The sequence below is a fragment of the Oryx dammah genome, unplaced genomic scaffold, assembly GCF_014754425.2.
Source record: "Oryx dammah isolate SB20612 unplaced genomic scaffold, SCBI_Odam_1.1 HiC_scaffold_27, whole genome shotgun sequence".
Taxonomy (NCBI): Eukaryota; Metazoa; Chordata; class Mammalia; order Artiodactyla; family Bovidae; genus Oryx; species Oryx dammah.
Genome location: NW_024070211.1, coordinates 21,899,717 through 21,916,293, shown reverse-complemented (window position 1 = coordinate 21,916,293; position 16,577 = coordinate 21,899,717). Strand labels below are relative to the sequence as shown.

Below are 16,577 nucleotides of genomic sequence, written 5' to 3'. Positions count from 1 at the left end.
AAATAGAAAAAGAAGGAAAGAATAAGAGAAAGAGGAAAAGATAAAATGAAAAGAGGGTGGGAAAGAAGAAAAATTTGGAGAGGGTAGAAAGACATTTTAGGACATAGGAGAACCATGGACCAAAGCCGAAAATGAAGCTCCAAATATTGGCTTTTTACCAATGGGATGTTGTGTTGGTCACTTAGTCGTGTTCAGTTCTTTGCAGCCCCATGGACTGTAGCCCACCAGGGTTCTCTGTCCATGGAATTCTCCATGCAAGGAAACTGGAGTGGATTGCTGTTCCCTTCTCCAGGGGATCTTCCCAGCCTAATCACTCTGTAGAAACTCATTGTAAAGAGGGTAAAGCACACAAGGGAACAAGGCCTTCAACTTAAATGATTTGTTCTTTATTCCCAGGAGCGGATCCTCATGAACAAATTTCATGTTAGTCTGTTGTTATGAAATTGTTTCATCACTTGCCAATGATTAGCATACATCAGAAGAATTCAGTGCATTAAAAGAACCTGCTGCAAAACCAAAAAGAAAGTCTGAGAGCCGGTTCATCGCTGCAGACTTTGTTCAGCTAATGCTTTGTCTTTCCTCCTTGTTCACAGAACCGAAAGTAAGCTGCAAACTAGGGCGGTCGGCATCCACATCAGGTGCGCCCCCTCCATCTGTTACTCCTCTCAGGCAAGCCAGTGACCTGCACCAGAGCCAGGTACCATCATCGTTAGCCAATCGTGATTGACTTCCTGTGATGCGACATGCCAAACGCTTTCCACCCCTGTCTGTCGTGTGTTGCTGTAACGACTTTCGCATCTGCTTTTATTTTTCTATGTGTGTATGGGTGGGGCTCGGGATAAGCTGTGGCCGTCTGTGTTTTCATCTAAAAAGGAGAGTCCTTCTTCCCTGTGATTGGTGCAACTTTCTTTGCTGTTTGTTATCAAATCGTTTTTGTCTCCGGTTCCCATCGTTCTGTAATATAAATGTAAACTTGTACTATATGTACTGGCTTAGTGGTTGTTTTTTTTTAAAATTCTTTCTCTCTTCCATGTTTTGTGTACTTTTATACTGTCTCTGAAAATTTATCAACATTTGATAAATTTATCAACTTTGTTTTATGTAGATTTCTTTTTAAATGTTTTGTCCACAACACTCGCACAGATGTTGTCAATGAATTTGTACATATTGTTTAATTCTTATCCTATGATACTGTAATATTTGTGACCGTTTAACTTTTATTTTTATTTCGCTTGGAGCATGATTGTAAGATACAATGAATATTGATGTCCTTATATATTCCTATAACAAGTCATCTGGATTAAACATGGCAGCTAGTCTTTTTTTCTTAGGTCATAAGGACAAACTGACCAACCACATAATCTAGATATTACCAAAACTGTAGACAAACAAGGCAATCTTTAAATAAATTACTTTCTCTCTTATACCAACAGTATCAGAAACGTTCTCAGTGAGGGAATTTAAGTGTTTATGCATGGTAACTGAGATCTCTATTATCACTGGAGAAAAGAGACAAGAAATAAAGACATAGCTACAGAACCCTTTATAGTATAATATGTTGCTCTGATGTTCACTTGGTTACATGACTCTGTATGGGAAATTTAGTATGGGGAAAAAATCACTACACATAAATTCTCTACCTATAACTCATCCAATAGGAATTCAATACAATGACTTAATTTGTGAAGCTTAATTGTGGTTACTGTTAAATATTATGGGTGTTAAATAGGATAATGCTATCCTGTAGTGGGTTTTCTCTGCTTCTTAGCTTTAATCTTCACTTTCATAAAGCTCTCTGAAATTGTAAATTAAAAGACTAATAATGATACCTCCATGGGAACTGTCCATTACTGATTAGAAAATTACATATTCATCAATTATGTAAAATGTCAAGCTATTTTAAAAATATAACCAAGCAAACTAATTACATTGTTTTTCTAATGGAATACAGGGTGCTTTTTTAGTATTTTGGCCTCACTTAAGTAGTCACAGGATTTGATTTATGAATATATGTGATATCTACAAACCCAAGAGATGAGAGGTTTCTCTCAAGGGGGTGTCTCAAGTGCCACTTAGAATTTTTTGTGTCTTATTTAAAAGTTTAAATGCCTTTAAAACTAAATGAATCCACCTCAAATGTTTTTTCAATATAAAAGAAGTAGAAACAAGAAGACAATGAATAAATAAATAAGTAAATAACACAATTAACCTCATTAAGATAAACTGCCATCTTAGTTGATTAAAACTATTGCAAAATATTACATTTGTTGATTTTTAAAGCTTAAAATATTGGATACAGAAAGGAGAGAGTTTTAGTTAACTGGCAGAGGATTGCATTAATACAATCAATTTTCCAGGTGCTTATACCTTAGCATTACATGACTTTGGTAACATAGAAAGGCTTTGTGGTCTTTGTTTCCTTTGCTTTTTTCCCCTTATTAACTTTATAGCTGTTTCATCCTGAGCCCCTTCAATTCTCAATGGAAGGGTTCTTGGGGGTAACTTCAAGAACAGAAACAAGGCACAGTCTTTCTGCCTTTGCATTATCAGCTCTTCATTTATCTGACGGGATGTTCTTCATTCTTCAAAATACAGCAACACGAGAAAGGCCCTCTTGATACTTGTTTGCTGTGCTTTTTCTTTCCAACCAGGAGAAATTCTGGCACACAGCCATGTCGTAGACAGGTTGTCAGGACTGCAAATTAGAAGGCTGACCTCTGTGACTCTCTCCCGTGTCTTGTGACCAGATGTAGCATTCACCTCTTCCATATTCTGAGCTAATGAGGTGAACATGGCTTAGAAGAACTCTGCTCTGCATTCCTACAAATTGGAACTGAACTGAAGTTGAGTACTTTTTGAAGTCCCTCTTCACACCTCATTCCCGTGCTCTTGACTGAGATGTCGCCTTAAGTTACAACAAAGATGACCCTGTCTTTTGCTTAGTCACCCAAGTCCACCCTTTGCCAGTTTCACCCATGGTGAAAGACATTTAAGCACACTGGATATTCATACACAAATTAGGAGGTGGAACACCTAACACTGTCACACAAATAATTACCCTGGTCACTTTTTAAAAAGTGTTTGTCCAACACCAGAATTCCTGATAGTTATTAAAACACAGAAAGCTTGATAGAAGATGAATAAACTTCTTACTGGGAAATCTTTGGAAGACCGTGTAATCTTGCACTTTCAAGCAAACAACAATAATCAGTGAGCCCTGAAATAATTCCAGTAGTACTTATCTGCTGATGAACCTGGCTTTAAGAAGAGCTGGGACTTTTCTGCTCGTAGAGAAGGAACTGCGTGTGGTGGGTTTCAGATTGTTAGTACCTTACTTCTTTTCAGTTTCCTCAGTACTGGTTTCTCACTTACCACTTCAGATCATGGTTAAAGCTTTCTGAGAAGGACTGCAGGAGGAAACAGAAGGGCCTAAAGTTACCCCAGCAGAGATGGGCAGAGGTGACCAAAACGGACTGACCCTTAGCCCTTGGAGCCTAGACCAAAGATGATGGATACCCTAAAGAATCTAGAGATAACAGTGATTGACTGACCCACAGGGGAGTATGGGGCCCTCGGTGATTGCCCTCCAAGGCCATTTATATAAAAAGCAGAGGTAGTGTTTGCTTGGTTTTGCAGTCTGTTTTGGCTTCAGGTGGTAAAACAGGCACAAGATTTGTAGAAATGTACTGGAACTTTAAAAAAATGTTTAAAAGAGGAAATGGGAAACTCAGGAAAGAAACATGAGTTCCAAAGCATTTACAATTTTTATGCAACAGATACTCTTCTCTGAAACTGAGAGAGATGAAAAATAGATCTTTTCTTTCTTAATTCACTCCTGAATAAATAGAGCAGTCATGAGACAATTAGGGAAAAGTGACATTTCCTTGGAATTTCATAGCAAGGCAGCCACATATTTTGGCATTTGTCATAATGCAGATCTTTGGAAATTAGATGGGATTTCTGCAAATGAAATGACAAAGCTATTTCTTTTCTTATTGATAAGAGCAAAATTGTATAGAAGTCATGTTTCAAACTTGGATATTATCACTTTCTCGTTTTCTTTCTTCTGTGGTGAAGTAGAAAGCCTGTGCTCAGAGGGAAGAAGTGTGAGTGCTATTAGAGACAGCAGATTATGTTCACATTATCCCTCCATCTCTGACCTGTGTCATCAGTGACCCCCATTTCATTGGAAATGGGTCACCTCCAGTCTTACTGCAGCCGGTGAAGGAATAGAAAATAAGGAGCAGGGCCATGAGAAAATCAGACTGTCTTTCAAGAAAGAAACAGCTAGAGTATGTCTTCAGACAAAAGCACCCACTGTCTTTGGAAAATTGTTCCTAAGAAATGTCTGTACTTATTTTTCTGGGAACGAAGGAGTTGAGAACCACATTCTCCATCTCACACGCACACACACACACACACACAGACACACTTGCAACACACTTATGCACACACATCCAAACTTTCACATACTCACACAGTCACACACACACACACACACACCACACACATACCCACTCACAAGCATATGCACTTTTTAATTAACAACTCCCCACGTCAAACCAGGGAGGCACAGAGCTAACAGCAACCTAAGTGTTGAACAAAGAACTCACTTTCTCTCTAAGGTCTATTGTTCTAAACTAGATCATATCTGATTTTCCTTGATGTTGGGGAGGGGTGACAAAAGGCCATCTGTCATTTCCTTTGGACATACAGTTTGAAATCTGGAGGTCCCAAATTTCCATGGGAATTTAAAACTCACCCCCCCCAAAGCCATTATCTCTTGTTCTCTGGGCCCGTGTGGGATGAGAGCTGCCTTCTCACCCTCCAGTCGAGCCATTGCCCAGGCAGGGTCCTGCTGTGCGCTTACAAGCTGTTATCCAGGCAGACAAGCCCAGTCCCTTTCAACTTGCCCCTTCAGGATCATTTCTCAAATGATTATTTCTTTTGATTCAGTCCTCTGGACTCCCCTCAAGCTCCTAACATCCTCCTTAAGCTTGATGACTCTGCTGAGGCCTAATGAGAGCCTGCCCAGGTTGCCTGCTGAGCAGAATTCCTTTTCAATTCCCATGGGCTCCATGGCTGTGTCTGTATGCTGGTGTCTGGCTTGGTTTCTGAGATAATGGAAGATGAATGTGTTAGCATCTACAGCAAGACACATGTCCAGGTGTGTTTCTAGATGTCACTCATGTCACAGTTGTTTTCTAGATACATTAAAAAAGACTTAATCACCCAAAGATAGAGATCAGGAATCAGTACCTATGAAAGACTAGGATTTAGGATTTAAGTAGATTCTGTAACAAGGACTTTGCCCAACTTTGTGTGTGATACTCAGTGGCTTTTGTTGACCCACTAAATACCTCTCTTGATAAATGTTTCTTTCTATATATCCTTGAAAAAATGTGTTTCTCACGCAATCCAGTGTAATCTTTTCGCTTGGCCTTGAATACCTTCAAAGTCGTGGGATCTTTCTGCTGGCCCCACAACCTCAGTGATGCTTTGCCTTAAAGCTTTGAGAAGACCCATGCTCTTTCCCAGACTGTGTGTGAGTTCTAGGCTTTCATTTATCTCCAGACAATCAACGCATTTGCACACAGAACCTGCAGGAGCCTGGAGAGCATGAGAAAGACTAAAGACAAAGGGAGACTGAAAGTAGTAACGCAAATACACAAGTAAGGGCATAGCAAGGAATTCTAGGTTTATCTACTCGGTGCCCACCCACGTTTCTCAATAATGTAAACTTAAAGGGTATGTTCTTAGTTAATGTCACCTTGTGTGCGTTGTATCAGGTAGAAAAATGAAAACAAAGCTCTCGATTAACTGAAGTTAAAGTAGCCCACAGTGTGAGAGCTGTGAGTTTTAGTTTTATTCGAGGACTTACTGAGAACCATATCCTGTGAGTTACAGCTACTCAGATAACTCTGAGGAACTGCTCCACAGAAGAAAATGGAGGGGCCAGAACACGTGATTCTAGTAGATGGCAAAATGCCACCTAGGAAACATCTCAGAAGAACGTTACTGCTAGTCCCGAAGAACAGATATCTCAGTTAATGATTTTAGTGCTTTGCTAAGAAAGTGAAGATGCAAGAATCGAGGTTCAAAAATGTTTCTCTTTAAGTATGTATTTCTACAGGGCTGATTTGCCTGTTTTACCAGGACACGGAGTGTCTCATTCTAATCTTCACCCTGAAAGCAATTCAGGGTGTGTTGCAGGTCAGCGACGACAGTGGCTAATGACTTCATCATTGCATGGCAATACCCGAGGATGGGTGACCTTCCTCGCTTCACACGTCCTAAGAGTAGAATATTTTCAATCCTCTTTAGAATTCATGCATTGCCGTTAGTATAGATGTGACTTGTTTTGCCAAGACCAAAATTCCTGCCCTGGGTTCTGGAACATGTATGCCGTGAGATTTTGCCTGATCAGTTTCATACACACTGTTACGTGCCCCTACCGAGTAGTTAAGGTTTTGTGTGAGATGGGAGAAAGCAGTATTAGTAGAGAAAGGGACAGAATATGTGGGTGGAGAGCACGTGGCACCCCAACTTAACTGGATGAAGGGGCCCTTTTTCTACCATCCCTTGCTCAGGTGTTGAACGAACTTTTCTTCTGTTTTTGAGACCCTATAATTTTCCAGGTCCTATTAGACCTGAGCTAAGAGAATGTTTACATTGCATTTGTACCTGTACACAGCTGGTTTGATTGTATGCTCAGGGATAACATCATAGTATAGAGATGGTAAAAAACAAGCAAAACAGAAAGAGAACATACAATCAGGGGAAGCTGAACTCACTTCATTCTTTGCATATAGCTCCCCTACCGCAGAACCTCCTTCAGGCTATGCAATCGAGTTTTAAATGACTCCTATTGTTTGTTTCATTCTGCATACAAGTTAACCTGACATTTATTTCCAAATATGTTAGAGCCTGATGGGAGGTGCTTGGAAAACCCTACTAAGTTTACTGTGCAATGTTAGCATCTTATTGGAGAAGGGTTTATCTGTACAAAGTTCAAACTGTAAAATAAAATGCCATCTTCACAAAGATTATGTTACAAAGAATTTATCGTTATTTGTGATAACAATGTAATTCACCAAAGAGATTGGATCTAGGCTTGTGAAAAGTGGAATAAATTCATGTGACCAATAGGAGTGTCAGTGGTGGTGTTGATCTATTGCTGTATATTATAGCATCATTGTATTAAAATAATGTAAGTGCCAAAAAGTAAACAAAAGCTATTGTGTGCCCTCTGCAGTCTTGCCTGGTTGGTTTATAAACATGGCAGCCTTTAGTGCTTTGTGGGCCTCCCTAAATTAGTGTCATATTTAAAGAAGAAGATTTTGTCACTCCCTTTCAATAACAGACAAATCCAGTAATCTGTGTCATGAAATGTTGGCATGATTAGCTTCCGTTTTCATACAAAGAATTCAGAGGGCAGAAACTCAGATTGCTTTCTGCAGTGGACCACAATCTGAATTGAGAAATTTCGACATATTATGAAGGAATTGTGCGCTTGTGTATATTTCACATGGCAGAATATTTAGGATCACTTTTTAAAGGCCAATTGTCTCAAGACCAGTCTCTCAATAACCCCAATATTGAGTACTATAAAACTAAAGAAACCCATCTTTTTGCCCCGATTCCAATCCCAACTCCCCCCCCACCCCAGCAACCTTACATTTACTCCCTTGGCGCAGCAGGCAGGGTGTAACAAAACAAGAGAATGTTCTCCGGAAAATCTTGAACAAATTGACAAGTTAGAGTGAGGATACGGAAAAATGAACTCTGAGAGTGCCTGCTACCTGATTTTGCTTAGGCTCAGAGGTTAAAGCGTCTGCCTGCAATGCGGGAGACCTGGGTTTGATCCCTGGGTCGGGAAGATCCCCTGGAGAAGGAAATGGCAACCCACTGCAGTACTCTTGCCTGGAGAATCCCATGGACAGAGGAGCTTGGTGGGCTACAGTCCACGGGGTCACAAAGAGTCAGACACGACTGAGCGACTTCACTTTCACTTTCTTTTCATTTATCTGTGTATGCCCTGCTCAGCATCAAAGTTGTTGCCATACACCACCAGGGCTACAGGAAAAGGTGTAAAGTTGCTTAGGTATATAATCTAGCATTCTTTAACACATGGGAAGGATACAAGGATCTCTAGGGGTCTTAGATGAAGTCTGCATGATAAAAATTATGTACCATTCATTGTCATTCCCGACGAGCTTCTTGTATGCCAGGACAGTGATGAGAGCCTTCTTATATTGTTGATGGTGTGCTTCCTACAGCCCCACCTGTGATCATCCCATTAATTTCAAATAAGGATACTAAAGTGAGGTTACATACCTTGTCCAAATTTTGTACCTGTTAAGTGTCAGTCTGTGATCCCAACTGGTTCACAGCTGGTTAAAATGTGAGTGGTAGAGGATGTAAAACTTCCATTGGAATCCTGGCTCCACCCCTCAGTCACTGTGTGTCCTTGAATACATTGCTCAACTTTGCAGAGTCTGTTTTCTCATCTGTAAAATGAGAGCAGTATTATCTGCCCATGGCACTAGTGGTGAAGAACCCACCTGCCAACACAGGAGATGGAAGAGATGCGAGTTGGATTCCTGGGTGGGGAAGATCCCCTGGAGGAGGGCAGAGCAACCCACTGCAGTATTCTTGACTGGAGAATCCTATGAACAGAGGAGTCTGGTGGACTATAGTCCATGGGATCACAAAGACTTGGACACCACTGAAGCAGCTTAGCACACAGCACATGGTTGTGTTTGAGGATTAATAAGATAACATATGTATGTAAAGTCCTGAACAGAAATTACCTGTTAGAAATATAAGAATTCTTTCCCTTATAGCTTTCTCCTTCTTCCAAAATGCAAATTTTCTGCTTGCTGACAAGCCCTAAGGAGAAGCGTCACTGTAGTCGGTGGAATTCCGAAAAGGACGGGCACGGAGAGATGGTTCTGTCCACCCTGCATTGCTGACCATGCATAGAACAGCTAGCATGTGACAATAATAAAAAAGCAGACGGATTTTTTAGTGAGTTTTATTACTGACTTTAAGTTCTTTAGAGGGTGCATCTCTTTACTACAGCATCTGAGACAGATTGGTTTTTCCACCCCATCTAGGTACACTTGATAGGATTATCTTTCTCATTCCTTCTCCTCCAAATAGGGAATTAGATATTCAGTTGTTTACCATCTAATAAGGATGCATGTTATTAGATGGTAAACATCAAACAAGATGTCTTATGGTTTAGTTGCTAAGTCATAGCCAACTCTTGGGACCCCATCGACTGTAGTTTGACCGGCTCCTCTGTCCATGGGATTCTCCAGGCAAGAATACTGGAATGGGTTGCCATTTCCTTCTCCAGGGGATTTAATCTAATATGATGGTAAACAGCTAATAAGGATGCATCTTATTAGATGGTTGTAGTTGGCATCTCTTCTTACCTTGTAGGGGCCACATGTAATTTGGAAGCAAAGCAAATAGAAGTCGGCTAATGGTATCAGTTCAGAAATGTCAGCAGTCCTCTGACACTGCTTTTCTACCTCTGACACTGCTTTTCTCTGCAGCTTGGGTTCAGATGTGACTGATCTAATGAAAAATGGTAGAGCTGCAGAGAAGTTGTTATCTGCAAAGACATAGGATACATTTGTTGCCAACTTCGGCTTTCCTTAAAGCTTCCCGCGACCTCAGTTTGAGATGCTTTGTTTTCCTAGCTGCAGGTATATTTGCCCACAAGCTCGCCCATTATGATATTTCATCTTATTATATCAATTTAATTTTTATATGCCCACTATATCGATGCCACTTGCTTTTGTTTTTCATTTTTTATTTTTTTCCTTTTCAATGAAGAAAGCATTAAGGCTATTGCATTATAAATGTTATGGAAACAAGGCAGCCTGAATTTTACAACATTCAGCCTTGCCAAGTGAATGTGTGCCAAGTCTAGTCCCAATATATAGAGATCAGTTACCACCGGTTAGTATTTCTTAGGCAAAATCAGAGGCAATGGGATTTATTTATTTCTTTATTTTATTGTCATTTTTTGGAATTCCCATTTGTTCCTCTTCAAATGCCAAGGGTGGTGTCGTTAACTAAGCTAACAATAATATGAATGTATCTGGGGAAGTGAAGCTGAAGATTTTAAATCCATTTACAGTCACATTAGTTTATGCCATGCGTTTTCAAGCCGATCTTTAAAGTTCCGATGTCATTTTTTTTTTCTTTTTTAGAAAATAGAGGCTTTGGGAGGCAGTTGAAAATATTTAACTGCTAAATTTCTTCAAAATGTCAGTAGAGCTGACTGTGAAGCTTTAGCTCCAAGTCTAGAGGACAAATCAAGAACTCCTAGCTTGTAGGTCTGGTTTGGGTTGTACGCAGAGAACTACTGACAGAGGATTAAAGTTTTACAGAGTGAGAACTCCACTTGAGAATAAATGCCATGCTTGTACTCTGCTGTCAGTTTTACCAGCAGACGTCACATCTTAGGAACCTTCTCCAGAACAAACTCAAACTATTAACACCCATATCAGGCTCTAGATGGGCGCGGCCACCCTAGTTTGGGGAAAATAAAGTAACATTGAGTGGACACTTGGCGCCACCTAGTGTCTAACGTGCACTTTGCAATCTGTATTTACATAGGAAGAATTAACCAGCAAAAATAGCCTTCTGTCAGAGATGTTTCGCAGTTTGGGATAACGAACAGAATGCTTATAGAAATCCAGGGAAAACTTTTGGACCTTGTTTTGGACTTTTTTCATTACTTTAGCTTTGTAATTTTAAGCTAACTTTTAAATGCACCTTTCTCTACTTTTATGTGGATCGGTGATGAACCACAGATAGTAATCTCTGAGGGTTATATATTATTTATGAATCAGTTCAGTTCAGCTGGAGAAGGAAATGGAAACCCACTCCAGTATTCTTGCCTGGAGAATCCCATGGACGGAGGAGCTTGGTGGGCTACAGTCCACGGGTCACAAAGAGTCAGACACGACTGAGCAACTGAGCGACTTCACTTTCACTTCAATTTCAGTTCAGTTGCTCAGTTGTGTTCGACTCTTTGCAACGCCATGAACCGCAGCACGCCAGGCCTTCCTGTCCATCACCAACTCCTCGAGTCCACCCAAACCCATGTCCATTGTGTCGGTGATGCCACCCAACCATCTCATCCTCTGTCGTCCCCTTTTTCTCCTGTCCTCAACCTTTCCCAGCATCAAGGTCTTTTCAAATGAGTCAGCTCTTCACATCAGGTGGCCAAAGTATTGGAGTTTCAGCTTCAACATCAGACCCTCCAATGAACACCCAGGGCTGATCTCCTTTAGGATGGACTGGTTGGATCTCCTTGCAGTCCAAGGGACTCTCAAGAGTCTTCTCCAACACCACAGTTCAAAAGCATCAATTCTTCCACGTTCAGGTTTATTTATAGTCCAACTCTCACATTCATACATGACCACTGGAAAAACCATAGCCTTGACTAGACAGACCTTTGTTGGCAAAGTAATGTCTCTGCTTTTTAATATGCTGCCTAGGTTGGTCATAACTTTCCTTCCAGGGAGCAAGCGCCTTTTAATTTCATGGCTGCAATCACCATCTGCAGTGATTTTGGAGCCCAGAAAAATAAAATCAGCCACTGTTTTCACTGTTTCCCCATCTATTTGCCATGAAGTGATGGGACCGGATGCCATGATCTTCATTTTCTGAAGGCTGAGCTTTAAGCCAACTTTTTCACTCTCCTCTTTCACTTTCTTCAAGTGGCTCTTTAGTTCTTCTTCAGTTTCTGCCATAAGGGTGGTGTCATCTGCATATCTGAGGTTATTGATATTTCTCCCAGCAATCTTGAGTCCAGCTTGTGCTTCATCCAGCCCAGCATTTCTCATGATGTACTCTGCATATAAGTTAAATAAGCAGGATAACCATATACAGCCTTGACATAATCCTTTTCTTATTTGGAAATCCAAATATTTCTGCTTTATTGACTATGCCAAAGCCTTTGACTGTGTGGATCACAATAAACTGTGGAAAATTCTGAAAGAGATGGGAATGCCAGCCCACCTGACCTGCCTCTTGAGAAACCTGTATACAGGTCAGGAAGCAACAGTTAGAACTGGACATGGAACAACAGACTGGTTCCAAATTGTTTATGAATAGATGAGGCTATTTTCATTGGGATTTATGACATTTTCTGTGCATTGTGATTCCCTAAATGCAGGCTGAGCCTTGAAGAAGGGGGGTCATTACCCCTATTTTGCAGACTGAAAAGTCAAGGACCAGAGAAAGCCTGACTAACTCAAAGAATTCCGTCTTGATTTTGTTTGACATTAACGTGTTTAACCCTGGAGAAAGAAATGACAAACCACTCCAGTATCCTTGCCTGGAAAATCTCAGAGACCAAGAAGCCTGGTGGGCTGCAGTCCATGGAGTCTCAAAGAGCTGGGCAAGACTGAGTGACTAACACACAACGACGTGTTTAGCGCACCTGACTTAAAGTTCTTTCCTGAAAAGAGCAATCTCCCTTGACCAGTAGACAAGTTTACTTCTCACTTAAGTTATAAGTGGATTAGCAAGAAATGTTTACATCAGGGCTCCCCAGCCTCTGGGTTTTAATGCCTAATGATCTGCGGTGGCACTCAAGGAGATCCAACCAGTCCATCCTAAAGGAGATCAGTCCTGGGTGTTCATTGGTAGGACTGATTTTGAAGCTGAAATTCCAATCCTTTGGCCACCTGATGTCAAGAGCTGACTCACTTGAAAAGACCCTGATGTGGGGAAAGATTGAGGGCAAGAGGAGAAGGGACAACAGAGGATGAGATGGTTGGATGGCATCACCGACTCAATGGACATGGGTTTGGGTGGATTCCGGGAGTTGGTGATGGACAGGAAGGCCCGGCGTGCTGTGGTTCACGGGGTCGCAAAGAGTCAGACACGACTGAGCGACTGAACTGAACTGAACTGATCTATGGTAGAGCTGATGTCATAATAGAAATAAAGTGCACAATAAATGTCATGTGCTTGAATCATCTCAAAACCATCGCTCCATCCCTTGATCTGTAGGAAAAAAATGTCTTCGATGAAACTGGTCCCTGGTGCCAAAAAGTTTGAGGACCATTGGTTTACATGATATTAATATTGGTTCAGAGTTAGACTACACCTGACTCAGAATAACAAATATTATACATCCATATTGTGAGTGCCTTACTCTGGAAGTTCTAGTGTTAGTCACTCAGTCATGCCCGACTTTTTACAACTCCATGGACTGTAGCCCGTCAGGCTCCTCTGTCCCTGGGATTTTCCAAGCAAGAATACTGCAGTGGGTTGCCGTTTCCTTCTCCAGGGGACCTTCCTGACCCTGGGGTTGACCCTGGGTTTCTTTCATTGCAGGCAGATTCTTTACCAGCTTCAGTTTCTGCACCCAGCTCACCTGCTGGACAAATCTTTGTTCTTTATTCTGTGTTTCCAGTATACCTTAGACTTCAGGTTGAAACCTCCTTACCCCAATAAAGCAGATTACTAAAATTGTTTTTGTTGAAGGCTGATTATGTGCTTGGCACAGTGTTCAGAATGTTATATCCTACAATTTCATTCTCACAACATACTTAAGAAGTAGGTAATATACTCTCATTTCACTCAAGAAAATTGAGGCTGGAGAATCTGTTACCTGTTAAAGGTTTTGAGCTCAAAAGTGACTGTAAGTCCAGGAGAGTCTAGCTATTTATCTTCTGCTTTATTTTCTACTAGAAATAGCTGTCTCTCTGAATTTAATCTCTTTATAAAACTCACCATCCTTCATTTTCTTTCACCCATTTGTTTAATCATTCTTTGATTTTCTTGATATTGCCTTATAACTTTTCTAGATTAAAGCTACTTAGTAGAAGGATGAATTCAATTAAGACTTCAGCTGAACAAAGCATCACCAAGGCAGTGGATCTGCAAGAGGGAGATGAAGTTGGGACTGTAACTTCTGGAAGGAATTTGATGTCACTTGTGGTATCCTTCTCTTGAGGACCACAGGCTGGTGGTGTGAGAGCTCACCACACCGGTGTGTGTGCCAGTGTGCACAGGCATGCACACTTGAGAATATCAACACTTGAACACATCTACCTCTCTCCACATTCTGAAAAGAAAATGCACCCCTCTCACAAACATGCACACCCAAACACCAGCATCTAGAATATTCTTGTAGATTTAACCAACAACACACAAAAGATAAATAACACATTCAACAAGATTTCTCTGGGCTTCCACAGCCGTCTAATGAGCAGACACTTTAAAGTGGGTGTAGGGGGAGAAAAAGCCATGCTGTCACTCCACAGCCTCTGTTTTCTAAAGTAAATGCTGCAATCAGTTCAGTTCAGTTCAGTGGCTCAGTTGTGTCCGACTCTTTGTGACCCCATGGGCTGCAGCATGCCAGGCTGCGATTGAGTTAGTTAATAATCCCTAGTTGTCATCTGTTTTGATGTGGGTGGTGTGTGGAATGTTGCATAGAATGACTTACTTTCCAGAAAATGAGGAAGTTATTTGAAGGACCCAAAGGTATCAAAAGTCATCTTACCCAAACCAGTCAACTTTGAAAGTTGAGTTAAGTCAACCTTGAGTTAGACAAGGGCAGAGGCTTTTTGGGAGAAACCAGCAGAGCCAAAGCCACATTTAGGATACAGCCCAGGAAGAAACCCACTCTGTGCTGTCACTTGTCTGATACAAATCTCAACAATGGAGCAGGAACCCTTGAAGAAGCCTTCCATGGGAAGCATTTATATTCAATGGTAGCTTTCCTGGGTTTCATGGAATTTCTAGGTATTTTGACTTCTATATCCATGTGACATGAGATGATTCATATGAAAGCACAATTTAAGCTAGAATGTCTAAATGTAAATGCCTATTTTTAGTCATATAGCTATTCAACATGTTTTTGTTGTTGTTAAGTCTTTAAATTGTGTCTGACTCTTTGCAACCCCATGGACTACAGCAGACCAGACTCTGTTCTTCACTGTCCCCCGGAGTTTGCTCAAATTCATGTCCATTGAGTTGGTGATATCTACATTTATAGATGTGCATTGGAAAGTGCAAAGTGGAGGATTTCACAAATCATGCTTCTCAAGTATATTTGACCAGAGGACCCCTCTTTTTAAAACATTTTTCCAAGGCATAGCTCTTTGGTTATAAAGATGCAGACTACAATGGTTTTTATGACGGTGTAGGCTCTTTGAGGGCTGGAATGCATATTTTCACTCAGACATCTCTAGTTGTCAGTCTGTGAAAAGGAAAGTCTCTTAGTCGTGTCCGACTCTCTGTGACCCCATTGACTATAAAGTCCCTGGAATTCTCCAGGTCAGAACACTGAACTGGGTAGCCATTCCCTTCTGCAAGGGATCTTCCCAACTCAGGGATTGAACCCAGGTCTCCTGCATTGCAGGTGGATTTTTTTTTTTTTTTTTTACCAACTGAGCTATCAGGGAAGCCCTGTCAGTCTGTACAGATTTTAAAATTTATCTTATTGAAGTATAGTTGATTTATAATACTGTGCTAATTTCTGGTGTACAGCAAAGTGATTCAGGTATATATACATATCCATGTATATCTGCTTTCTCATATTCTTTTCCATTACATTTATCGCAGGATATTGAGTAGAGTTCCCTGTGCTGTACGGTAGGACCTCGATGTTTATCCATTCTATGCGGAATACTTTGCATCAGCTAACCCCAGGCTCCTAGTCCATCCCTTCCCCACTCCCCTTCTCCCTGTCCCTTAGCAACCACAAGTCTGTTCTCTGTGTCTGCGGTCTTACTCTGTATTGAATGAATAAATTAATGGTAAGGGTGGAAACAGATGTCTTCTCACTGTAATACTGTTACAACAATTTCCAGAAGCGTTTAGGCTCCTGACAGGGGACTCTATGCACAGTCATCCCGTGTGCTCACCTCAGCTAGTTAATGAACTAGTTTTACCTTCTGGCAGAGGGTGAGGCACAAATGTTAGAGAACCGAAATGCAAGTGCTCCTGGGAGAAGTAACACCATGACTGCAATTTACACTGAAAGAGAAGCCTCTGTTAAACTCATTCCTAAACATTGATTTTTTTTCTTTAAATCAGCTTTTCTTAATAGAAGGTGAAAGAGCATACCATGGAGATTACTTTAGAAAGATAAACTCTAATGATGAAAGGGTATATTTAGGACAGAACATAAACTGGGACTAGAGCAGACTAAGACCTTTCAAAGCTGTAACAGAAGTGATTATGAAAACCTCCCTCCTGTGAATAGTTCAATATGAACTTTACCTTTTAAATAATGTAAAGTTTATCTCACATCTATACTTCTGGCACCAACCTCAATGCGTGTTCATCAGTTCACATTTTGATGTGTGGGAGTTTTTCCCCTCACCACCTAGCAATTCTCCACCAGCAGCTGGGCATCCTACAATTTAACTCAGTTCTGATGCTGTCTACCCAGAGAGAGTCCCAGATTCCACAGCTCCAGGTCTCAGTCCTACCAGAGTGCTCCCACTTCAGACATCAGTCAAAGTCCAGGGACCAACCAGCTATAAATCAGAGGTTCCGACAACACTCCTTGAATTGAATTCATTTGC

The 16,577-nt window shown here is 41.0% G+C and overlaps 1 protein-coding gene across 1 annotated transcript in view; it reads left to right on the top strand.

Annotated features, from left to right (window-relative positions):
* Positions 1–16,577, top strand: part of NYAP2 (neuronal tyrosine-phosphorylated phosphoinositide-3-kinase adaptor 2) — a 308,670-nt gene that overhangs the window by 251,827 nt on the left and 40,266 nt on the right. Inside the window, exon 6 of the mRNA XM_040228470.1 lies at positions 594–697. Coding sequence (XP_040084404.1) covers positions 594–697 — 104 coding nt within the window. The remainder of the gene's footprint in view (positions 1–593; positions 698–16,577) is intronic.